Here is a 27,183-nt window from a genome sequence, read left to right on the forward strand (position 1 = left end):
CGCAGGTAACGTTCTCTTTGTTTTTACTATGTATTTTAAGCTGTTGGATACTAAGCTACTGCTGCTGTAAGCGCGGTGCTTTATCTTTGTGTTTTGTATATGAATTTTGTATCACTCAGCTATGTTACATTGCTGCCAGCCTCCCCACGTTGTCTTATTAAGACTTTATAAGTATGTAGGGGCAGCACCCCTTCCTGTCTCATCAGAGAAATTTGCCTTTTAGCTGATACCAGCAAGGTGATTTGTATATGTTATAGCCCTATTCAGGGTAAAGTATGTAGGGGTTTATAAAACACCCCTTCATGTCTCATTAGAGACGTTTAAACTTTGTCTGATACCAGCAGAGTTTATTGAATGTGTAGAAGCCCTATAAAGGGTTAAATGTTAATGGGTTTATAAAACACCCCTTTCTGTCTCACTTTGTCTGATACCAGCAAAGTTTATTGTGTGTGTAGAAGCCCTATAAAGGGTTACATGTTAAAGGGTTTTTAAAATACCCCTTCCTGTCTCACTGGAGATTCTTGGCTGATATCAGCATATCTAATGGCTAGTGTAGGACTCACCTATTGAGGCTTGCCTTGACGTGGCTGGTGAGCTTATATATTCAAATGGCCATTGGAATACAACTAAAGAGCCTCCATTTTGTTTAAACGCACATGGGGATTTAGGCCAGAGCGCAGGTAACGTTCTCTTTGTTTTTACTATGTATTTTAAGCTGTTGGATACTAAGCTACTGCTGCTGTAAGCGCGGTGCTTTATCTTTGTGTTTTGTATATGAATTTTGTATCACTCAGCTATGTTACATTGCTGCCAGCCTCCCCACGTTGTCTTATTAAGACTTTATAAGTATGTAGGGGCAGCACCCCTTCCTGTCTCATCAGAGAAATTTGCCTTTTAGCTGATACCAGCAAGGTGATTTGTATATGTTATAGCCCTATTCAGGGTAAAGTATGTAGGGGTTTATAAAACACCCCTTCATGTCTCATTAGAGACGTTTAAACTTTGTCTGATACCAGCAGAGTTTATTGAATGTGTAGAAGCCCTATAAAGGGTTAAATGTTAATGGGTTTATAAAACACCCCTTTCTGTCTCACTTTGTCTGATACCAGCAAAGTTTATTGTGTGTGTAGAAGCCCTATAAAGGGTTACATGTTAAAGGGTTTTTAAAATACCCCTTCCTGTCTCACTGGAGATTCTTGGCTGATATCAGCATATCTAATGGCTAGTGTAGGACTCACCTATTGAGGCTTGCCTTGACGTGGCTGGTGAGCTTATATATTCAAATGGCCATTGGAATACAACTAAAGAGCCTCCATTTTGTTTAAACGCACATGGGGATTTAGGCCAGAGCGCAGGTAACGTTCTCTTTGTTTTTACTATGTATTTTAAGCTGTTGGATACTAAGCTACTGCTGCTGTAAGCGCGGTGCTTTATCTTTGTGTTTTGTATATGAATTTTGTATCACTCAGCTATGTTACATTGCTGCCAGCCTCCCCACGTTGTCTTATTAAGACTTTATAAGTATGTAGGGGCAGCACCCCTTCCTGTCTCATCAGAGAAATTTGCCTTTTAGCTGATACCAGCAAGGTGATTTGTATATGTTATAGCCCTATTCAGGGTAAAGTATGTAGGGGTTTATAAAACACCCCTTCATGTCTCATTAGAGACGTTTAAACTTTGTCTGATACCAGCAGAGTTTATTGAATGTGTAGAAGCCCTATAAAGGGTTAAATGTTAATGGGTTTATAAAACACCCCTTTCTGTCTCACTTTGTCTGATACCAGCAAAGTTTATTGTGTGTGTAGAAGCCCTATAAAGGGTTACATGTTAAAGGGTTTTTAAAATACCCCTTCCTGTCTCACTGGAGATTCTTGGCTGATATCAGCATATCTAATGGCTAGTGTAGGACTCACCTATTGAGGCTTGCCTTGACGTGGCTGGTGAGCTTATATATTCAAATGGCCATTGGAATACAACTAAAGAGCCTCCATTTTGTTTAAACGCACATGGGGATTTAGGCCAGAGCGCAGGTAACGTTCTCTTTGTTTTTGCTATATCTTTGTAACATGTTTTAAGTATGTAGCTCTAATAAGGACACTCTAAATCAGGAAATAAGATAGATGGACAGATAGACGGACAGACAGATATGCAAAAAAACAATGAAAAAAATACATAGCTATGTAGTGATCATATTGTCATTATGGTTTTATGGTGGTTAATGAAAGATTGAACAGGTACAAAAGCTATTTTGTTTTCCGTGGTATACTGATGGTATAGTCTCCATATCCTGAGATATTTTGTATTACTGGACTCTACAAGGACGAAGAGATACCCAGTCTTATAGGCTATATATTAAAATATATGGCTCACTTAAAGGGAGCCTATAGTCCCAAAAATAAAAATGTTTTAAGGACTGTATGTTCCCTTCTATTGATCTGACCTGTGTACACTCCTCTCTGCTGCTAAAAAGTTTAGTTAAATAATGTTTACTCATCTTGTTTCCAGTGCAGAGACAACTCTGCTGCAGCCACGTGCTCCACCTACATTTGCATGCCTGCTGACATCTTCCACGATCTCATCCAATCTAATCCTTGCCAAAGAAATGCACTGGGGATAAGATATGCATTAGGGATGTGCATGGGCAAAAAAATGTGATTCGGTTCGGCACTTCCGAAATTCGGGACTTTGGCAATTCGGGACTTCAGCACTTCAGCACTTTGGTTCGGCACTTTGGTTCGGAACTTCCAAAATTCGGGACTTTGGCAATTCGGAACTTCGGCAATTCCCCTACCCTAATCCCTACAACTACCCCTAACCCTATCCCCAACCCTAACCCTAAGCCTAACCCTAACTCTACCCCTAAACCTACCCCCAAACTAAACCCTACCCCTGACTCTACCCCAACCCTAACCCTAACACTACCCCTAACCCTACCCCAACCCCACCCCTACTCCTAACCCCAACCCTCCCCCTAACCCTAACCCTAACCATACACCCAACCCTAATCCTACCCCTAACCCTACCCCCAAGCCCCAAGCATTTTATTGAAGAGCCAAATATGACTTGGTTCTGGAGGTAGAAGAGTCTTTAGTGGTTGTCAGCCACTAGAAGTGTATTTAACCCTTCAGTGTAGACATTTCTACAAAAATTGCAGTGTTTTACATTAAAAGGATTAAAGTACAGGGCCACTGCACTCAGACCCCTTCATTGAGATTAAGTGGTCTGGGTGCCTTTTGTGGTCCTTTAAATAGACTAAGATCAGACCTTACTTTTATGAGCAGTTAATGAAGTTAAACTCATACTATTTGTATGCTCTAATATTTTTTTACTTGAGTACAAAGATTTGAAGTACATAATAATAGGGAGGGTATACAGTTTTTATGCACACTTACCTGTTGTTGTGTTCATTACTGAGCTCTCACGTTCCCGATACACAGACTCATTGATTACGGCTAGAAACCAAAGCAGCAGGTTGGTGGCCAATGTCAGCATTATGCCACATCTAAGAGTATGAAATAGAATATGTGTTACCAAATTAAAGTGATACTTCAGCAGCATGATTATTTTATCAGTTACCACACCCTTTCTATACAACTTCTAGGTTAAATTTTATTTTAGTTATAATAAAATCTTCTTTCTAACCTTACGCCTTAATCTTATCTTATTTATACTTTTTTTTTCTAACATCAGAGCTAGGTATGATTATCTCCATCTTTCACTATTAGCTTTTATTTTCATACCATGTTCATCATTTGTTATTTTCAATCTTTATTTATTTCTACCTTTACTTTACTTTATTATATTAATATTCAATTCTATCTCTAACCCTACTTATCATTCACTCATGCACCCAGAGAAACACAAAAAAAAGGTATTCCTCTCCTTTCTCCTTTTCTTTTGTTGTTCCCCGACCACATTTTCTTTCCCTTTTCTTGTCCTTTTCTTCCTGTTTCATTTCATATCCCTTGTTCCATGCGGTGTGGGATAAAGACTACATATACTCTTTTTCTCTTTGTCTTTTCCATTTTCTGTACCTCTTTACTTCCTCCTTTCTCTATCCCTTTATCCCCCCCTTCTCTTTTCTTTCTGATTTTTCCTCTTGCTCTTTATTGCCCTCTTAGAAATGTTAATACTTATTTAGCCAAGGACACCATAGAGTATTATATTCATCCAAAGTTTGATAATTCAAATAAAAACCCCTTTCCATCTCTCCTTGAGATTTTACCTGGTTTCTAACCATATTCCAGCATATTTTGACTTTTGATTTCCAATTTCGTACTATGGATATTTTCATAGCTAAGAAAATGTGTATGATCATATATCTATCCTTAAATTCCAATTCTCCCAAGTCCATATGTAACAATGCCCTTTTTGCAGTTGGAGCTATCTTTATTTTCAATATCTCAGAGATATTATTAAAGATAGTTTTCCAGACATCAATTATCTGACTACATTCCCACCATATATGCATATAACTACCATTTTTATCCCCACATCTCCAACATAATATATTCTCTGTACTCTTACATTTTGCTATTAAGGTAGGTAAGTACCATCTGTAATTAAATTTTACATGTGTTTCTTGTAATGTTAAACAATGCGTGATTGTCCTAGTAGACATTATACTATTTACCCATTCTTTACTATCGAACGTTGTTTGCAATTTACTTTGCCATGCTAACAATGCTCTTGATATTGCCCCTTCTTTTAGGGTATGCATTAATCTGTGGATCGTCTTAATTATGCCTTGTTGGGGTTTATTATTAAAAATTCTGTTTAGCTGCTCAGGTACTCCATTTCCATCCTCTCTATATAGGTGCACTCTAATATAATTATTAATTCTCATCCAGGAAAAGTGTTGAGGATTCGAGAGGTCCAGTTCTTTACATAATATGTTAATAGTCTTAAGTTTGTCCCCTATTAATAAGTCTCTGATTTTGATTTTAGATTTATCATGTGGAGTCTATACTGCTATAGTTTGAATTTTGTTTTCTACACTTAGAAGAGAGGTATTTTTAATAACTTTATCTTTTATTAGAAGTTTTTTCTTAAACCTCATCCATCCATTCATAATATTGTCAAGGATAATGTAAGTATTGTATCTAACTATTTTTTTTTTTATCTCATTATGATGAGCCCACAAAATAACTTCGAAATTCTTGAGTTTTAGTATTTTAGATTCTATCAAATACCAATCTTCTTGTTTGGAATTGTCTATTTGAAATTTATGAGCTTGAGTAACCATCACTACATTAGCATAGTTTTCCAATTTGGGTAGACTGAACCCTCCTTGATTAATTGTTGTATATAATATGTTTCTACAGATTCTAGTTTTTTTTTCCCTGCCATATAAACTTTTCTGTAATTTTTTGAATATAATCAGAATATTTTATGGGGATTTTAATGGGAATCATACGTAAGCGATATAACCACTTGGGGAATGCGTATGCTTTTATTATATTCATCCTGCCCATCCATGACACAAAAAGATGTTTCCATTATGCCAAATTTTTTCATATTCCTTAAATAAAGCAAGATAATTAATTCTCCAAATGTTTTCAACATTGTCTGTTAAGATTATCCCCAAGTATGTAATCCCTGATTTATTCAGCACAAGCCCATATTGGCTTTGGATTTTATGTATGATTTCTTCTTCTATTGCTATTGACATAATTTCATATTTGTTTTTATTTACTTTATAATTAAATAGGGAAATATATATATATATATATATATATATATATATATATATATATATATATATATATATATATATATATATCTTCAAACAAATAAATAATGATGTTTCTGGGGAACCAACATGTTGTCTGCATACAGGGTTAGTTTACACTCTATTGTGCCTAATTTTATACCCTTAATATTTTTATTATTACGTATAATATCAGCAAGTGGTTCCAGAGACATAATGTAAAGCATTGGAGCTAACGGACATCCTTGCCTCGTACCGTTCTTAATAGTCAATTTGAGCAGAATCCTTGACCTACCACTCTAGCAGATGGTGATGCATACAAGGCCATGACAGAGTCAATTAAGCTGTCCCCCAGATTAAATGCTCTCATAGTTTCTTTGAAGAACAGCCAATTAACCCTGTCAAAAGCCTTTTCTTCCTCAATAGACAACATTAGCATTGGTTGTTGTTTTTGATTTGTATAGTCAATTAAATGCAATATCTTCCTTATATTACTGTTTGAGTGACGAGATCTCACAAATCCGGTTTGATCTGTTACAATTATCAAGGGCAAAATAGTATTAATTCTCTCGGCCAATATAGCCGAGTATATCTTGGTGTCCGAATGTATTAATAATATTGGTCTGTAATTTGTTACCCTTGCGGGGTCCTTATCTTGCTTCGGAATAGGCAGTATGTAGGCTTGAAGCATCTCTTCTGGAAATCTTTTAATCTGTTTTATTTCATTAAAAAGGTTTGTCATATGAGGGGACAATGTTTTGGATAGTTTCTTATATAGTATATTAGACATTCCATCTGGTCCAGGGGATTTAATTGTTTTTGATTTTTTTATAGCCTTTTTGACTTCTGTTATTTGAAAGGGACTTTCTAAAACTTCTCTTTGCTCTTGAGTTATTGTCGGTAACTTAGTTGTAGTTAAATACTCTTTAATTATCTGTCTATTTTGTTCTTGCTGGGGGATATTATATAATCCTTTGTAATAATTCTTAAATGCAACTCCAATTTTACCTGGGGAATTATGGATTTCATTATCTACTATTTAAAAAAATAAATTCTGGGGGCGGAGCCAAGCAACCAAGCAGCCCAGACGTGTTGGGCAAGAGCTCCCACGCCTGGGAACAAAAAACGGGGCATCTCGCCCAGCCATCGAGACCCACGAGCCGCAGACCACGAGAATCGGAACCGGGTTGGGCTACCGCATCAAACGGTGCCTCTCTCGGGCTTCAAATCAGCCTGACGGATAAGCCGAGGTTTGCGGCCTACCAGACTTTGAGCCGCGGAGAGACGGCCGCTCTCCGGGCACGAAAGCAACAAGTGGGACCCCAGTAAATCACCTTCCCCCCAGGACCGGTGGGGGTTATCCCGGTCCGTAAAAAAACAGACTGAGACCAACCAGCTACAAGGTACCCCAGGGAGCACAGCAGGCAAGCGGAGACCACAAGGCCTACTCAAAATGGCCGACGGTGGCTTTACTCACCCAGGCCGGCGGAATCCTAGTGACTGGGAAGCAGACTTCAACGCCAGGTTCGAGGCCGTCTGCAGACAGTTCTGGACACGCCTGGAAAAGAGACACAGTCCCACACTACCAATAAGGGTATGTGTGGAACCCAGGCCGCACAAGGAACGACGCCTTAACGGAGGGGAGGGCTCCAAACAGCGCAAATCCGAAGTGCTGCATACGGGGACCCACTCAGGTACAACTCCCGAAATGGGCCCACCCAATATCAGAGCTGCAAGGGGTGCACCATACCCACGCCGACAGGGACATCAACGACAGCGGAGGTGCCCGCGGAGGGCCGGGAATGCGACCAGACGCAACTACAAGCCAAGATACCAGCCACAGACACGACAAGCCAGGGGCAAGCAGGAGAGCCGGTGTAGCAACAGCCCAGACACGTCACTGGTGAGTCCCATGGGAACGGAGCTCCACTCCAAACGCGCAGTCCCGGCCTCCAGAGTAGGCTGTGTGGCCCTCAGTACTGTGTGGGTTAAAGATCGTAGTAATGCCCGGCGGCGCAGACCGCAACAGCATAACACTGGAGCAGCTGCACAAGGGCCTACGCTGACATATACCGCAGTGAGACCCGAATTTCATGACCAAGAAGCTGAGAGACAGGATGAACATGGACTTCTGCATCGACCTATGGGCCTCATACAAGGCTACACCGCCATGGGGAACAACAACGTGCCAGCTGCAGGCGTGGGCTAAGTGACTTTTGACATCCCTACTAGGCACCCAGCTTGCTGGAATAGTTAAAAGACTAACTGTTGAACGTTTTTGGCTTAACTCAGCGAACACCACACACCCACACATGTCCTGACACCTTGTCACCTGCGAACTCTGTGCCGCCATACATGTTTGCCTAGCATTGTATGTATGTGTATGTATTCCCACATATACCTTACCCTCCCACTCGAGCACCTAGCACACTTGTCTCAAGCTTTTAATCTCATGTAGCTACTCGCATGTCCAAAAAAAAAATAATAATATATATATATATACATACCGACCACATAGTTTACACTACTTCATATAAGGACATGTATGATACACTTAAAACAGGCTTAGGCTCTTACACATGTTTGAGTTTATTGTATGCTAGATTGAACGTACAAGGCATTACAAACAAGCACAAAGTATGTAAAACATACAAATTAGCATGTTACACAACACGACTATAACTACTTCTTTATCTTGCAATTCTTCTTGTTTCATTCATGTTCCTACTCGACAAAAAAAAAGAAAAGTGCAGCACCTCTTGACTATATATACCAATTGTTTGCAATAATATTGTATACTAAACATGTCACCGATTAAGCTTGTATTCATCTCTGCACTCAAAAATAAAGAATTAAAAAAAAAAAAAAAAAAAAATTAAATTCTGTTTCTTAACTTGATTAGTCAGCAGTCTTTTAGGTCTATTACCCATATAATACCAATTTTGTTTCATTCTTAATAAGATTTTATATGCTTTCTCTAATAGCTGTTTTCTAATCTCCTCTTTGATCTGGTCTATTTTAGATTTAACTAAATCAGATAAACTTATTTTGAATTCCCTTTTCAATTTTTCCAATTGAATATACAAGTTCGGTAACAATTTGTAATTATTTTTTCTCTGATATGCATCTATATTTATTATTTGCCCTCTAATTACTGATTTATAAGTACACCATACAGTTGTGAGGGTTGTATCCCCAGTTAAGTTCTCTTTGAAAAAGCCTTCAGTTTCTTTAACTAATGTTTCAATATTTTCTTCCCTTCTTAATAGACATTTCTTAAGCCTCCAGGAGGGTAATATTTTCAAATTTCTTTACTATCTCCATAACTACTAAATCCTGATCCAACCATGTTACTGTTTGAATATTAAAAATTTTACACTCCCGTATATTTATGTCTTTAATAAGTATTTTATCCAGTCTTGGCGGAAGGGTCATGACGTAAGACACCGAGTGGGCGGAGCGTCCTAGAAAACCGGCGGGTGCAGGAGCTCCTTGAGCAGCAGCAGCAGCAAGTGGGTATCCTGAGGCGACTCACCGCCGAACGCTACGAGCAAAGCAGAAAGTCACTGACAGGCATGCAGCAGAGTTTACCCGACAAGGCACACTAATCCAGCAAAACTTTTTTTTTTTCTCTCTCCTCATACGGAGACCGGGTGACCATGAGTACAGCCCAGAAAAGGGCTTAAGGGGGAGGGGCTGCTCGGTGTATAGGGCAGAAGGGAACAACCAAAGGGAAAGAAAAAAAAGTAAACAAAACAAAAAAAAGCAGTGGGTAAATAGATTTATAAAGGGAAAAAGGGAGAAAGTAGAAAAAAGTGAGAGAGGGAAGAAAGAGAAGCCGAAAGAGTTAAACAAAAGTAAAGGGGAAAAGAAACGAATCCCTGAATAAAGGCTAAACAGAGAGTAGCAGAGTTTAGAAACTGCTTTTATTTTGCTATTTTTCCATCATCACTTGTTTTTTCCTCATTATAAACATAGAATATGGTTCCCAATCGAAACTGTGAATAAAAGGCTGCAAAGTATAAATAAAGAAGCAAACTAGTAAGAAGTAAAGACAGAGAAAACATGGCTATAAAAAAAGAAACAAGAGAATAGGCCCTGGGGAGTAAGCACAGCTAAATGGACAAGGGCACATGCATGGCCGGCGCTTTCTATAAGGCGAACTAGACAGCCGCCTAGGGCGCCATATAGGAGGGGGCGCCCATCGCCGGCCCTTTAAATGCCACAGCCGTCTGAGCGCTCTGTAGAGAGTGCTCAGATGGCTGCCGCACTGCCTCACCTCCCCTGTAGCATGGCCGAGCTCCTCTCCGGTCCGCGACCCGGCCGGACTGACAGGAAGTGCACACAGTCAGTGTGCACTTCCTGTCAGTCCGGCCGGGTCGCGGACTAGAGAGGAGCTTGGCCATGCTACAGGGGAGGTGAGGAGAAGATTGGAGGGGAGGAGGGAGAATATTACAGGGAGGGATGGGGAAGAGTATTACATGGAGGGAGGGGGAAGAGTATTACATGGAGGGAGGGGGGAGAGTATTACATGGAGGGAGGGGGGAGAGTATTACATGGAGGGAGGGAAGAGGAAAGAATATTACAGGGAGGGAGGGGGGAGAGTATTACATGGAGGGAGAGAGGGGGAAATAATATTACAGGGAGGGAGGGGGAGAGTATTACATGGAGGGAGGGAGGGGGAAAGAATATTACAGGGAGGGAGGGAGGGGGAGAATATTACAGGGAGGGAGGGGGGGATAGTATTACAGGGAGGGAGGGGGGAAGAATATTACAGGGAGGGAAGGAGGGGGGAGAATATTACAGGGAGGGAGGGGGGAGAAGATTACAGGGAAGGAGGGGGAGTGAAGAAAATTACAGGGAGGGGGGAGAAGATTACAGGGAGGGAGGGGGAGTGGAGAAGATTGGAGGGAGGGGGCAGAGAAGAGAAGATTACAGGGAATGAGGGGGGAGTGGAGAAGATTGGAGGGGGGGGGGAAGAAGAGAAGATTACAGGGAGGGAGGGGGGAGAAGAAGAGAAGATTACAGGGAATGAGGGGGGAGTGGAGAAGATTGGAGGGAGGGGGGAGAAGAAGAGAAGATTACAGGGGGGGGGAAAGAAGAGAAGATTACTGGGAAGGCGGGATAAGAAGAAAAAATTACCGGGAGGGGGGGGGGATAAGAAGAGAAGATTAGGGGGGAGGAGAAGAGATTACAGGGAGGGAAGGGGGGAGAAGAAAAGAAAATTACAGGGGGGAGGGGAGAAGATTACAGGGGGGGGAGAAGAAGAGATTACAGGGACAGGGGGACAAGTAGAGGAGAACACAGGGGGGGAAGAAGGGGAGATCACAGGGAGGGGGAGGAGAACATGGGGGAGAAGAAGAGGAGAACACAGGGGAGATGAGAACACAGGGAGGGGGGTTGAGGAGAACGTGTCGGAGGGAGAGACCACTAAAGGAGGGAGGGGTGGTGGAGAGACCACTAGGGGAGGGGGGGGGGAGAGAAACCGCTAAGGGAGGGGGGTGGATAGACCACTAGGGGAGGGTGGAGGGAGAGGAGAGACCACTAACGGAAAGGGGGGGGGGCAGAGGAGAGCAGAGACCACTAAGGGAGACGAGAGATCACTAATGGAAAGTCGGGGAGAAAAGGAGACCACTAAGGGAGGTGGGGGGGGAGAAGAGAGTCCACTAAGAGGCAGGGGAGATCTCTAAGGGATGGAAGGGAGAGCTCTATAGGACAGGGGGCAGGACAGGGAGCTCTTTCACACTACGCACACACACACACACACACACACACACAATGCATCCCTATACACACAGAAATACAACATGCTTCCCTTACACACAGAGAAACACACAATGCATCCATTACACACAAACACACACACACACAATGCAACCCTTACACATAAAGACAATGCATCCTTTGCACATGTACACAGAAACACACAATGCATCCCTTACACACACATGCAAACACACACTGCTTCTCTTACACAGACACAGAAACACAATGCATCTCTTACACACACTCAACGAACCCCTTACAGACACACACACTGCATCCCTTACATACACAGAAACACACTTTGCATCCCTTATGCATACAAACACAGATTCACACAATGCATCCCTTACACACAACAAGAAACACACAATACATCCCTTATACACAAACACACGCTGCTTTCTATCCCTTACACAAAAACACACTGCTTCCACTACACACAAACACACTGCATCACCTACACAAACTGGTATCCCTATACACTACATTCCATAAGCACACACATTAGATTCTCTACAGTAACACATAACACATCCCTTACACACTCCACTCCCTGTGAGCGAACTCATGGGTGGAACATGTAGGTGGACTTATGGGTGGGCCTTATGGGCATACTCACCGTCAGGCCCTGGGGCCCAGACCTTGAGCTGTGTTAGGGGCCCCAAAAAATGGAGCTGCTTGCCTTTCTCCCAGAACATTGAATTTTGGGACCACAGTTACAAACAGCCTCCAGAGATCCTGTTCTACACCAGACCAGTGGAGCCAGACTGCAGCCAGAGCCCATCACCATCCTCATCTGATTGTAAGTAGGCAATCTAGTATATTATTAGTGACACTAATCTATAATTTACCTCACATTAAAGGGACACTATAGTCCCCAGAACAGTGGCGGATCCAGAGCCTGATCTCGGGAGGGGCACTTGTAGATTATTTAAAAAAAATAATCCTAGCACAATAACCACTACAGCTCAGTGTAGTAGTTATGGTGCCAGTAGTGCCAGGATCCTGTCAGGGTACCTGAGGCCTCTACCTCTAAGGGAGGTAGAGACTTGGTGGTGTATCCGTCCAGGCGAGCTGTTTCCTCCGTTCCTCGCGGTTCATCCAGTCACTTAAACACCGGCCGCGAGGAATCCACGTCCTTTTCTAGCAGGACGCTCAATACGTGACGTCATGATGCTAGCACGAGCAATCTGTCATTCAAGTGTCCGATATCCAATCGGTACTTGTCAGAGGCGTGATTTCCATCCAGAGCCAGGGTATTTAAGCTTACTCCTTACTTCAGCTCATTGCCCTGTCGTGGTTCTAGCTTGTCTAGTCACTCAGTGCTCTGGTATTCTAGTTTGCTCTTTTGGTTTTGACTCGGCTCGTTGTACTACCCTGCTTCTCTGTTATCCCTTGACCCGGCTTGTCTCTCGCTTATCTGTCTTCTCGTTCCCTCGACCTCGGCTTGTCTCTGACTATTCTTTACTCTCGGTACGTTAGTCCGGCCATTCTAAGGCCCGGTATACGTACCTTTCCACTCTTTGTACTCTGCGTGTTGGATCCCTGTCCCGATCCTGACATTACGACAGGGCCAATGGATCCTGCAGGTACAAACAGTCAGCTTGGTTCTTCGGATCCCAGGTTTGACGCCATGGAACATAGGATGGATCAGATGGCTTTGGCACTACAGGCACTTTTGTCTCGTGCTAGTAATCCACCTGAGGAGACACGTACTCCTTCTATCTCTCCTGCAGTCTCAGGTCTAGAGGTAGCCACTGTAGGTGCTTCTTCCCGTATTACCCCACCAGTACGTTATGGCGGGTCACCGGAGAGGTGTCGTGGCTTTCTAAACCAGATTAGCATCCATTTCGAATTACAACCCCGCTCTTATCCTACAGATAGAGCAAAGGTTGGATTTATTATTACTCTGCTCATTGAAAAAGCTTTGAGATGGGCCAATCCTTTATGGGAGAATGATAATCCACTAGTCTATAATTATAATGCCTTTGTAGCTGCGTTTAGAAGAACTTTTGACCCTCCTGGCAGAAAGGTCAATGCAGCTAGATTAATGTTGCGCCTTAAACAGGAGAATCGAACACTTGTGGATTATGCACTAGAGTTCAGATCCTTGGCGGCAGAAGTTAAGTGGAACGAACAGGCTTATATAGATGTGTTTCTGAATGGGTTATCAGATGTAATTCTTGACGAGGTCGCTACTAGAGAACTCCCTGAAAATTTGGAGGATTTAATTTCTTTTATATCTCGTATTGATGAACGCTTAAGAGAGAGGCAGAACACTCGAGATAGGACCCGTAGACCCTCCTTTAAACTAGCGCCTACCTTTCAAATCTCTGAGTTCGAAGACTTACGTATTCCTGAACCTATGCAGATAGGCAGTACTCATCTCACTGAAAGGGAGAGACAGTACAGGAGAAGGGAGGGTTTATGTATGTATTGTGGAGTCAGGGGTCATTTACGCCTAAATTGTCCCAATCGTTCGGGAAACGCTCGCACCTAAGTTCCTCTAGAGGACAGGCCTTGGGTGTTTCTACTTTGTCCTCTATTCACAACTACAAGGAGCTCAGGCTTGTGTTACCCGTTTCTTTAAAGTGGGAGAAGGGAGTAGTTAAGACTATGGCACTAATCGATTCTGGAGCTGCTGAGAGCTTTATAGATCAGGGTTTTGCTGCCAAGCATGCTATTCCATCCCAGTTAAAAGAGACACCTCTGGCTGTCGAGGCCATCGATGGTAGACCGTTACTTGAGCCTGTTATTTTCCATGAGACCATACCGATTAACTTGACTGTTGGCATCCTGCATAAAGAGGATATATCCTTAATGCTCATTTCTTCTCCGTCTATTCCCATAGTTCTGGGGTACTCCTGGCTGAGGAGACACAACCCTATTATTAATTGGGAATCAGGGGAGATAGTTTCGTGGGGAGAGAATTGTCAAGAAAAATGCTTGCGGAAGGTCTTACCTCTTGGATTAACTAATACATCGAATACCTCTGACAATCCTACAGAGACACAAATTCCGCCTCAGTATCTTGATTTAAAGGCAGTATTTGACAAAAAGAAAGCCGATACCTTACCCCCACACAGGTCCTTTGATTGCAAAATTAACCTACTCCCTGGTACCATGCCTCCCAGAGGTCATGTATACCCATTATCTATAAAGGAGAACTCAGTCCTAGAGGAATATATTCACGAGAATTTAGACAAGGGATTCATCAGGAGGTCCTCCTCCCCTGCCGGGGCTGGATTTTTTTTTGTTAAAAAGAAAGATGGTTCTTTGAGACCTTGTATTGATTATCGAGGCTTGAATAAGATAACCATTAAAAATGCCTACCCGATTCCCTTGATCACCGAACTCTTCGATCGTTTGAAGGGCTCTACAATTTTCACCAAGTTAGACCTCAGAGGGGCATATAACTTGGTGAGAATCCAGCAGGGACATGAGTGGATGACGGCATTCAATACTCGATATGGTCATTATGAATATACTGTTATGCCTTTTGGGTTATGCAATGCGCCAGCGGTATTCCAAGATCTGATAAATGAGGTTCTTAGGGAATTTCAGCAAGAGTGCGTCATTGTATACCTAGATGATATACTCATTCATTCTAGTGACATTGAGATTCATCACAAGCAAGTCAGGAGGGTTTTGCACAAGCTTCTCCAGCATGGCTTGTACTGCAAGTTGGAGAAATGTAGCTTTGATCAAACCCAGGTAACCTTTCTCGGCTATGTGATCTCTGGGGAGGGATTTAAGATGGATCCGGATAAGCTCCAATCCATTCTAGAGTGGCCTTTACCCACAGGTCTTAAAGCCATACAGAGATTTATTGGTTTTTCCAATTATTATAGGCGCTTTATTAAGGGCTATTCTTCCATTATTGCACCTATCACTAACATGACCAAACAGGGGGCTGACACTAAGAATTGGACTACTGAAGCTCTCCTTGCGTTCAAGACTCTCAAGGAGCTTTTCGCTTCCGCTCCAATTTTAGTTCACCCTGACACTTCTCTGCCTTTTTTGCTCGAGGTAGACGCATCAGAGACTGGTTTAGGTGCTGTTCTATCTCAAAGGTTGGGTGTTGATAAACCATTACATCCATGTGGATTTTTCTCTAAAAAATTGACCGGTACTGAAAGCAGGTATGACATTGGTGACAGAGAATTACTAGCGGTTATCAAGGCTTTGAAAGAATGGAGACATTTATTGGAAGGTACATTACATCCTGTTACCATCCTGACAGACCACAAAAACTTGTCCTATATCGGAGAGGCCAAGCGTCTGTCCTCCAGGCAGGCTCGTTGGTCGTTGTTTCTTACCCATTTCAATTACGTTCTGACTTACAGACCTGGGTCAAAGAATTCTAAAGCCGATGCGCTATCTCGCCAACATGAACCCTCTGCTTCAGTTGAACCACTTTTGTCTTCCATTGTACCCAAATGCAATATTATTGCTAATACCAGTCTCAAAATTCATTCTCCGCTACTTGACCAGATCTTGAAGTCACAACATCTAGCTCCCGAAAACACTCCTGAGGGAAGAAACTTTGTTCCTCCTGAACTTCAACTGGAGCTCTTACAATGTTTTCATGAAAGTAAAATAGCTGGTCATCCTGGTATTCGCAAGACATACTCTCTGATATCCAAGGATTTCTGGTGGCCTTCACTTCGAAAAGATATTGAGGAGTTCGTCGCAGCTTGTGAAACTTGTGCCAAGACTAAACTACCTCATGCATCCCCATGTGGCCTGTTACACCCCTTGGACATTCCTGAGAAACCTTGGTCCTGTTTGTCCATAGACTTTATCGTTGATTTGCCTGCTTCCAAAAGACAGACTGTTATTCTCACGGTGGTGGATAGATTTACTAAGATGGCCCATTTCGTGCCATTACCTAAACTTCCGACTTCTCCTGAATTGGCGGAGATTTTTGCGAGAGAAATTTTTCGCCTACATGGGATTCCTTCAGAGATTGTTTCTGATAGAGGTTCTCAATTTGTCTCACGTTTCTGGAGATCCTTTTGTTCTCAAATGGGCATCAAATTGAACTTTTCCTCTGCCTATCACCCTCAGTCTAACGGAGCTGCTGAACGTACTAATCAAAAGATCGAACAGTATCTGCGTTGCTTTGTTTCCGAACACCAGGACGATTGGGTCGGTCTGATTCCTTGGGCGGAGTTCGCACACAATAACCTTGTTTGCGATTCAACTCGCTCTAGCCCTTTCTTCATGAACTATGGCTTTCATCCTTCGATTTTTCCTTCGGTTTCCTCTTCTCAGGGGATACCGTCGGTTGATGATCATGTCGCCAACCTGAAGAAATTATGGGATCAGACTCGACAAATTCTATTACATAGTTCCTCGCTGTTCAAGAAACACGCTGACAAACATAGAAGAGCGGCTCCTGTTTTTGTTCCTGGGGATAGGGTATGGTTGAGTACTAAGAATATTCGCCTAAAAGTTCCGTCCATGAAATTTGCTCCTCGCTACATAGGCCCTTACAGGGTTCTCACTCGTATCAATCCGGTTGCGTATCGCCTTGCTCTGCCACCTGCCTTACGCATTCCTAACTCTTTTCATGTCTCCTTGTTGAAACCCCTCATTTGCAACAAATTCTCCTCTAAGGTCCCCTCGCCTCGCCCTGTTCAGGTGGAGGGTCGGGAGGAGTACGAGGTCAGCTCCATCATTGACTCCAGAATTTCAAGGGGAAAATTGCAATATCTGGTCAACTGGAGGGGATATGGTCCTGAGGAGAGGAGTTGGGTACCTCAGGAGGACGTCCATGCTTCTCGCCTTCGCAGAGCATTTCACCTCCGCTTCCCATCTCGCCCCGGTTCATTCCGCCCGGTGGGCGTATCTGAGAGGGGGGGTACTGTCAGGGTACCTGAGGCCTCTACCTCTAAGGGAGGTAGAGACTTGGTGGTGTATCCGTCCAGGCGAGCTGTTTCCTCCGTTCCTCGCGGTTCATCCAGTCACTTAAACACCGGCCGCGAGGAATCCACGTCCTTTTCTAGCAGGACGCTCAATACGTGACGTCATGACGCTAGCACGAGCAATCTGTCATTCAAGTGTCCGATATCCAATCGGTACTTGTCAGAGGCGTGATTTCCATCCAGAGCCAGGGTATTTAAGCTTACTCCTTACTTCAGCTCATTGCCCTGTCGTGGTTCTAGCTTGTCTAGTCACTCAGTGCTCTGGTATTCTAGTTTGCTCTTTTGGTTTTGACTCGGCTCGTTGTACTACCCTGCTTCTCTGTTATCCCTTGACCCGGCTTGTCTCTCGCTTATCTGTCTTCTCGTTCCCTCGACCTCGGCTTGTCTCTGACTATTCTTTACTCTCGGTACGTTAGTCCGGCCATTCTAAGGCCCGGTATACGTACCTTTCCACTCTTTGTACTCTGCGTGTTGGATCCCTGTCCCGATCCTGACAGATCCCACCCCGGAGTAAGTAGTCATACCGTTTAAGAACAGTTTGACAACTTACCTGGGGTCTGCTGGGATATAGGGCATAGGAGAAGTGGTGTGTGTTAGGGGTGAAGTGTGTGTGAAAGGTGCAGTGTGTGTGTGAGCGGTGAAGTGAGTGTGAGTGCGTAAGGGTGGCAGTGTGTGTGTTAGGGGGCAGTGTGTGTATGGGGGCACTGTATGTCTGTGTGGGGCAGTGTGTGTATGGGGGGCACTGTATGTCTGTGTGGGGCAGTGTGTGTATGGGGGGCACTGTGTGTATGGGGGGGTCGTGTGTGTGTGTTTGGGGCAATGTGTGTATGGGGGGGCAGCAGGGTGTGTAGGGCACTGTGTGTGTATAGGTGTGCAGTGTGTGCGGGGCAGTATGTGAATGGGGCAGTGTTTGTGGGGCAGTGTGTATGGGGACAGTGTTTGTGGGACAGTGTTGTATGGGGACAGTGTTTGTGGGGCAGTGTGTTTATGGAGGCAGTGTTTGTGGGGGCAGTGTGTGTATGGGGTCAGTGTGTGTAGTGTTTGTATGTGGGGCAGTGTTTGTGGGTCAGTGTGTGTATGGGGTCAGTGTGTGTAAGGGGGAAGTGTGTGTATGGGGCAGTGTTTGTGGGGCAGTGTTTGTGTGTATGGGGGCAGTGTTTGTGTGTATGGGGGCAGTGTTTGTGTGTATGGGGGCAGTGTTTGTGTGTATGGGGGCAGTGTGTGTGTATGGGGGCAGTGTGTGTGGGGTCAGTGTGTGTAGTGTGTGTATGGGGTCAGTGTGTGTATGGGGTCAGTGTGTGTATGGGGTCAGTGTGTGTAGTGTGTGTATGGGGTCAGTGTGTGTAGTGTGTATGGGGACAGTGTGTATATGGGGACAGTGTGTATATAGGGACAGTGTGTGTATGGGGACAGTGTGTGTATGGGGGCAGTGTTTGTGTGTATGGGGCAGTGTTTGTGTGTATGGGGGCAGTGTGTGTGTGTATGGGGTCAGTGTGTGTATGGGGTCAGTGTGTGTATGGGGGCAGTGTTTGTGTGTATGGGGGCAGTGTGTGTGTGTATGGGGTCAGTGTGTGTATGGGGTCAGTGTGTGTATGGGGTCAGTGTGTGTATGGGGTCAGTGTGTGTAGTGTGTGTATGGTGTGTGTATGGGGTCAGTGTGTGTATGGGGTCACCCAGGTCAGTGTGTGTAGTGTGTGTATGGGGTCAGTGTGTGTAGTGTGTGTATGGGGTCAGTGTGTGTAGTGTGTGTATGGGGTCAGTGTGTGTAGTGTGTGTATGGGGTCAGTGTTTATATGGGGACAGTGTGTGTATGGGGACAGTGTGTATATGGGGACAGTGTGTGTATGGGGACAGTGTGTGTATGGGGACAGTGTGTGTATGGGGACAGTGTGTGTATGGGGACAGTGTGTGTAGTGTGTATGGGGTCAGTGTGTGTATGGGGTCAGTGTGTGTATGGGGTCAGTGTGTGTAGTGTGTGTATGGGGTCAGTGTGTGTATGGGGTCAGTGTGTGTAGTGTGTGTATGGGGTCAGCGTGTGCATGGGGTCAGTGTGTGTATGGGGTCAGTGTGTGTATGGGGTCAGTGTGTGTAGTGTGTGTATGGGGTCAGTGTGTGTATGGGGTCAGTGTGTGTATGGGGTCAGTGTGTGTATGGGGTCAGTGTGTGTATGGGGTCAGTGTGTGTATGGGGTCAGTGTGTGTATGGGGGCAGTGTGTATGGGGGAGGGGAGGAGGGAAGGGAGGCTTTTTAATAAAAAAAAAAAAAAGTATTTAATAAAATATATTATATCCCCCCTCCCTTCTTACCTTTATTGAGGAGGAGGGGGGACATTTCTGGATCCCTGGTGGTCCCAGTGGGGAATCCCTGGTGGTCCAGTGGTTCCAGTGAACTCTAGCCCGCGCTCCAGGGCTAGAGTTCACTCTCGCGAGATTTGGAGCGTTGCCGTGGTAACCGCGGCAACGCTCCAAATCTCGCGAGAGGAGGACCCGGAGGAGCTGCAGGTAACAGCTCCCGGGTCCTCTCTCCCTCCCCTGCCGGCCGGCTGTCAGTAATGTGCCTGCGGACCGGGGAGGGAGATCACTGATCTCCCTCCCGGTCTGCAGGCACAATGCAGGGCTGGCACTTGGGCAATGTCAGCCCTGCACTAGCCGGCAGGGGAGAATCTCGGGGGGGGCAATTGCCCCGTTGCCCCCCCCTGGATCCGCCAATGCCCCAGAACCACTGCAGCTTAATAAAGTGATTCAGGTGTCTATAGTTTGTCCCTGCAGGGTTTTTAATGTAAACACACACTATGTGCAGCACTGGCGTTAGTTCATAGGGATGGGGCATTGCGATGTCACTGGGGGGGTGGGTGCGGGGGGGGGGGGAATCTTTATTTTGTTTAGGGGAGTGGTTATGGGTTTGTAGTGGGGCAGGGATCATCTTACCTCAGAGCCTTTTGGGATTCTGGCAAGCAAACATCTTCCCACCCACCCTAATTTTCTGTATATATATATATATATATATATATATATATATATATATATATATATATATATATATATATATATATATATATATATATTTATGTGTTTATATTTGAATTAAAGAAAAAGAATAACGTTCGGATGAGTCCTACAGTTGTAAGTTTAATAAATGCTGTGGCCTGTTTCATCCAATATTCGTTGCTTGTCATTATTGTCATTATTGGGGTAGTCCCCTTACTCTTAGTCGCACCACATTCCTCGCTACGTACATACATGAAGCTAAACACAAAAAAAAGAGAAAAAAGAAAAAGCAGAACAAAAACTAAAATTTCTATGTTCTCCCCACATACCTCTAAAAAAAGAAATAATGATGAAGAATCTCATGAAGACTCAGTAATTTTAGCAGGAGGAAATGAGGAAATAATGAGAAGAACCTCTCTAAGTACCTCAATACTGGAAACACAATATATTTCTCAAGCTAAATAACAAACTTGCTTAGATAATCATATTGAGCAAATAAAAAAAGAATTGAAATCTCAGTACTCAGATTTTAAGGAAAAAATTATAAAATTGGGTACAAAGATTCATATCAAGGAAGAAAAGATTGAAGGATTAAATTTTGACCTTCAACAAGCTAACACTAAAATAAGCTACAAAAGAAGATAAGTTAAATAGAAGATAAAATACCTGATAATGAAGATCGTAGCCGTAGAAAGAATTTGAGGCTTAGAGGGGTCACAGAAAAAATAGAAAATCAGCAGCTTAATAAATTCCTCCTGGAGCTATTTAAAGAGATGGGGTTTGAAGAAGTTAATATGGACTTAATTATAGAGAGAGCACATAGAATCTCCAAACCGAGGGGCGGAGCCTGACAGGCAAGAGGAGCAGACATGTGGGTCCTGAGCTCCTGCTAAACAAGCAACAAAAGCGGATTTAACCCTGAAAAAAATAGAGATCAAACCCACTGACGGGCTGTGCACAGCCCAGAGGGAACACAGAGATAAACCCCAATATCTTAATCTGCGGGAGACCGGAGAAACGCCACTGCGGCCTACTAAACTGGAGCGGGGGAGAGGCGACCGACCTCCCTGCTTCCTGGTAACAAACGAGACCATGCAAGCTTCTACCCCCCCCCCCTTGGACCGGTGGGGGTTATCCCGTTCCCTACTCGACTGCCCTACGCAAACAACTCTACATGCGGACCTTGCGCGGGGCCCAAACAAGCGAAGAGACCCGACCCAAAATGCCGACTACCACATGGCCAGCAGAGTCGGCAAACGAACAGCGTGAACCAGGCCTGTGCTCTGTGGACTGCATGTTGCAGAGACTAAGCGAGCACTTCCACCAGCTATGGGTCAAACTGGAGACCCGCATAATCTCTATAGCGCCCGATCCCCAAGATGGAGGACGGGGAGGCAAGAAACAGAGGGTGAGGAGGACCCCCCGGGCCTAACGCACCCAGACAAACCTGCACCTCACATTGCTGGCCCACCTGGGCCGAGGGCCACCAAGGGCATGACCCGAAGGCATCACCCACATGGACGGAGGGGCGGCCACCACAGAAGGCGGCAGACCATCAGCTCCCCCCGTTACTCCCACCATGGGATGGACCCAGCCCAAAGAAGTGCCTGGGTCCATGGAGTAAGGATGTTGGCCTTCATCCCGGCCCGGGGCTGGAGAGAGGATGCACCTCGCCCCCGTCAAACAGCCGCCTATGTACCCACCCCTGCAGCAAGAGCGGCCAGTCGGGCACAAGGTCCAGAGCGATCCGAACAGAACAAGCACCCGCCTCCCAACGAACGACGGACAAGTAGCTATGACACAGTCTTCCCGGAGCATAATGGAGAAGGGGGCTATGTGGTATACCACATCAGTACAGACGCAGACCCTCATGGTCCGAGCATATGGAGGTACAATGCCCCTGCACAATCTACCCACAGAGACAAACCAGAGGCATCGGCTGAGATCAGCGGCCATTCCGGCCCCAACATTCAGTCTGTCTTCCATACAGGACTTAATTAGCTGGACACTCAGAGACACAACCGCACCTACCCATGTAACTAGCCCTAACCCACTTTAATACCTATGCAGCCTTAGGTTTAGCGTTATATTCTCTATTTTGCCTGACCTACATAACTTTGTTTTATATTTGCCAATGCTAAAGTCTGGCTAAGCTAGTCTGAATGCAGATTATACAAATGCGCAAATATCAATGTACTCCTGAACGTTGAAAATGAGGCATTCACTTGTTTTTTGCTGCCCTGGCTAAGCTCCTCTCTGCTTCTCAAAACACACCTCTCACAAAACTGCTCCCAGCAGGTTCAGATAGTATCTTTATGTCTTACTTGCATGCACAGTGCTATATATGTCTGCTTAAACCTTGGTAGATGCAGACAACATAACAAAGAGCCAATAGATACTACCATGAAAAACGTATAATGCAGGTTGAGTGTGTTGCAATATCATCCTACAGACATAGCTACACTGACATAATAGTCTGCTAAGCTACTTAAGACCATAACGTTAGATTCATAGCAATAGCCAGTCTACCTAACTAACAATGTATACCTATAGATGTATGCCTGTATTAATCGTAAGAAACTAATCTAACTCATGCTCTGACCAAGCATGTATGTAGTTTAGGTGTCTACGTACAGTCAAAACTACAATGCTGAAACTGCTTATACTCCTAGACCATATTTACAATCTACTATGGTATTCGTGTGCTTAAACCTGTTTTCAACCATGATTTAAAGCCAAATCTTAAGCAAATTGAATGCGATGAGGAAAATGTGGAAGCTTTATGGGTAAATATCTGCTTGGGGGAAAAGAAGGGAAACCAACTATTGGTTGGGATATGTTATAAACCACCTAATGTTAATATTGACGAGGAACAACAGCTGTTTGAGCAAATTGAGAAAGCTGCAAATCTTGGTAACACTTTAATTATTGGAGATTTTAATTACCCAGACATAAATTGGGACATAGGGACTAGTAGCTCAGCAAAGGGAATTAGGTTTTTAAACTTGTTAAATGACAACTTCGTGTCACAACTTGTACAAGCACCAACTAGAATGGACGCTTGTCTGGACCTGGTTTTAACAAACAACGTTGATCTTTTGACCAACATTCAAGTAGGTGAGCACTTGGGAAATAGTGATCACAATATAGTGTCCTTTGAAATAAACTCAAAAAAACAAAAGCACATGGGGTATACTAAAACATATAATTTTAAAAAGGCCAATTTCAATAAGATAAGGGAAGCTTTACAATATATTGACTGGCATAAACTCTTTAGTGAAAAGAACACTGAGGATAAATGGATCATCTTCCAACAAATATTAGAAAGGTACATTTCTCAGTATGTACCATTGGGAAATAAGTATAAAAGAAACAAATTAAAACCAATGTGGCTTAGTAGAGAAGTAAAACAAGAGATTAAAAATAAGAAAAGGGCATTTAAAGCATTTAAATCAGACAAATCAGATGCATCTTATAAAAGATATAAGAAAGCAAATAATGCGTGCAAAAAGGCAATTAAACTTGCTAAACTTCAAAATGAAAAAATGATAGCTAAAGAGAGCAAAACAAACCCCAAAGCATTTTTTAAGTACATAAATTCCAAAAAAAAAAAAAAAATGAAAGTATAGGTACACTTAAAACTGAAACGGGGGTGTTAGTTAATGAAGACCAAGAAAAGGCAGGAATTCTAAATAACTATTTCTCCTCCGTATATATTAAAGAAGAACCCATGGCAATAGATGTGCAAATGATTGCTACTAAAAACTTGCAGAATAATTGTAATTGGTTAACTCAAGACAATGTGCTGCAGCAACTAAAGAAAGTTAATATAAACAAAGCTCCAGGGCCTGACGGTATCCATCCACGTGTACTTAAGGAACTAAGTGTAGAAATAAGTGAACCTCTGTTTTTAATCTTTCAAGATTCTTTTCTTTCAGGAAGTGTTCCGGAGGATTGGAGGAAGGCAGATGTGGTTCCTATATTCAAAAAGGGTTCAAAATCCTTGCCTGGAAATTATAGACCTGTGAGCTTAACTTCTGTGGCTGGTAAAATATTTGAAAGGTTATTAAGGGATAATATTCAAGAATTCCTTGAGAAGAATATGGTTATCAGCAAAAATCAGCATGGTTTTATGAAGCACAGGTCATGTCAAACTAACTTGATTGCGTTCTACGAAGAAGTAAGTAGAAGTATAGATCAGGGTGTTGCAGTGGATGTGATCTATTTGGATTTTGCCAAGGCATTTGATACAGTTCCACACAAAAGATTAGTGTTCAAACTCAGTGTTCAAACTCAAGGAACATTGGCTTAAAAACAGAATACAAAGAATTGTCGTTAATGGTAAATTTTCAAGCTGGACAGAGGTGGCAAGTGGTGTCCCTCAGGGGTCTGTTCTGGGACCCCTTCTATTTAACATTTTTATAAATGATCTTGAAGACAGCATTGAAAGTCATGTTTCAGTGTTTGCAGATGACACAAAACTTTGTAAAATAATACAATGTGAGCAAGATATTACTTTGCTGCAGAAGGATTTAGATAGACTGGAGGACTGGGCACTCAAATGGCAGATGAAATTTAATGTTGAAAAATGCAAAGTTATGCACTTCGGCGTAAAGAATACACAAGCAACGTATACCCTTAATGGAAGTGAATTAGGGATAACAACACACGAAAAGGACTTGGGAATTGTTATAGACAACAAACTATGCAACAATGTGCAATGTCAATCAGCAGTGGCCAAGGCCAGTAAGGTATTGTCATGCATGAAAAAGGGCATTCATTCTCGGGACGAGAATATCATTTTGCCTCTCTATAAATCACTGGTAAGACCACACATTGAATATGCTGTGCAATTTTGGGCACAGAATATTCAAGGATATAATCTTTCAATGTAGGGTAATAACTGCTTGATTCAAGGATAAATCTGACTGCCATTCTGGGGTCAAGAAGGAATTTTTTGTCCTAGCTTGTTGCAAAATTGTGCTTCAAACTGGGTTTTTTTTTGTTTTTTGTTTTTTTTTGCCTTTTGGATCAACAGCAAAAAACAGGTGTGAGGAAGGCTGAACTTGATGGACGCAAGTCTCTTTTCAGCTATCTAACTATGTAAATGTAAAATTGTGCATGTTACTCTTGTGCCCGCATGTTCCGCGTGGGAAAAGCTGGAGTACTGCCATTAAATATGTATGGGGTTTCCCGGTGAAACTGATAATTTGGGATAACAACAAATCTTTCATATGTGATAATGTGGCCAAAGCCAAGGAATGGGTAGACAAACTAGCAGTATGAATATTTATAAGTGAGTAAATCTCAGGGTAGTTTAAGTAAACAACAGGCTCAAGGGAGAATAAGAGAAGGGGATAAATAAAGCTTTAAGAAAGTATTTATATATATATATATATATATATTATTATTATTTTTTGTGGTTTGTGGTTAAGAGTGTTAGGGGGAAGTAAGATAAGTGTAAGATAACACATTCAGATTTAATAATTAAAGAGAAAGTGAAGAAAAGAGAAAGGGAGTAAAGAGAAAAAGGAAAAGGAGCACGATATAAATTAATAAAGTTATCACATAAGAATATAATGAAGAACTTGGTGGAGGATGAAGGAGCAGTTATACATACACAAAATGTTTTTGTTTGTTTGTTTTTTTATCTCCCAGGATAGACAGATTTCCATTAAAGTATGCTGCATCTGCTAAAGTTTCTCTTTGGGTCGATGACTCAATCCATTCTTACAAATTTGTGGACACATATGGGGAATGTGGGCTTCCTCATGTGCATCTTTTTCTGGTTGGAGAGTCAACAATAAAAGTGAGACTCCTAATCAGAAGTTGAGAAGAATTAAGTATTCTAAACTAGGAAATGTAAGTTTGCATGATGGTTTGTGTGTGTGTTTTTTGGTATTTCTTTTTTTTCTTCTTTCTCTAACCTTGTTGTTCCATGCGGTGAGGGAAACGAATGGGCAAACATTCAAAATACAAAGAAAGACAAACGATGAATAATTTAAAGGTGATTACTCTTAACGTAAAAGGCTTAAATGTACCCCAAAAAAGAAGTATGCTATATGATATGTTGAAAAAAGATAAAATGATGTATGCTGTCTTCAAGAGACCCATTTAGAGGTTCAGGATAACAAACGCTTACTTAGCAAGGGATATCCAAATGTAGAATACGCAGCATTACAGAAAGGCAAAAAGAGGGGGTGGCAATAATGATATCAAGTAACATAAAATATGAGCTCATTTTCAAACAGGCATATAAACAGGGCAGCGATACTGTGTATCAGATATTATTCTAGATAAAAGTATTCCAAAGGGGAAAACTATAGATCCCTCCCAAAAAGAGTTGGCTCAAGCATTCCAGGAAACATTGGGAAAATATAAACTGTACAATCTATGGAGAATATTCAATCCAACAGAAAAACAATATACTTTCTACTCATCAAGACATAGTTCATCTTAATTATACTTTTAAGAAATGTTTTTTTAAACTGTTGTTATCTACCAACAGAATATGTTATTCTCAAATGGACAAATTTGTCCCTTTTTCATTTATATTTTTCTCTTTTTTTTCTCTTGCTGTTTATATTCCCCTCCTTGTGGGTGCTGCTACTGAGCTAATTAGGGGAAGTGCCCCATAAGTTCCACCTGTTTGGGATTTGTATTGTCAATATAAACCCACTACTGACTCACAGAGCTTGCTCACTGGAGTTTGCTTGAAAGTAGGCTATTTATAGTGGAGTTAAAACAAAGGGAGTTTAAACCAAGAGGGTAAATATTGTTTTGCTCACTT

At 42.8% G+C, this 27,183-nt stretch overlaps 2 protein-coding genes across 2 annotated transcripts in view; one reads left to right on the plus strand and one right to left on the minus strand.

Annotated features, from left to right (window-relative positions):
* Positions 1 to 27,183, minus strand: part of LOC134566151 (proton channel OTOP3-like) — a 73,040-nt gene that overhangs the window by 6,871 nt on the left and 38,986 nt on the right. The window contains exon 5 of the mRNA XM_063425857.1: positions 3,393 to 3,502. Within this exon, the coding sequence (XP_063281927.1) occupies positions 3,393 to 3,502 (110 nt within the window). The remainder of the gene's footprint in view (positions 1 to 3,392; positions 3,503 to 27,183) is intronic.
* The window catches only part of USH1G (USH1 protein network component sans), a 784,266-nt gene continuing 759,078 nt past the window's right edge, over positions 1,996 to 27,183 (plus strand). The window contains exon 1 of the mRNA XM_063459055.1: positions 1,996 to 2,030. The gene's annotated coding sequence lies outside the window, so the exon portion shown is untranslated. The remainder of the gene's footprint in view (positions 2,031 to 27,183) is intronic.

Source organism: Pelobates fuscus, chromosome 6 (genome assembly GCF_036172605.1).
Source record: "Pelobates fuscus isolate aPelFus1 chromosome 6, aPelFus1.pri, whole genome shotgun sequence".
In the NCBI taxonomy this organism is placed as follows: domain Eukaryota; kingdom Metazoa; phylum Chordata; class Amphibia; order Anura; family Pelobatidae; genus Pelobates; species Pelobates fuscus.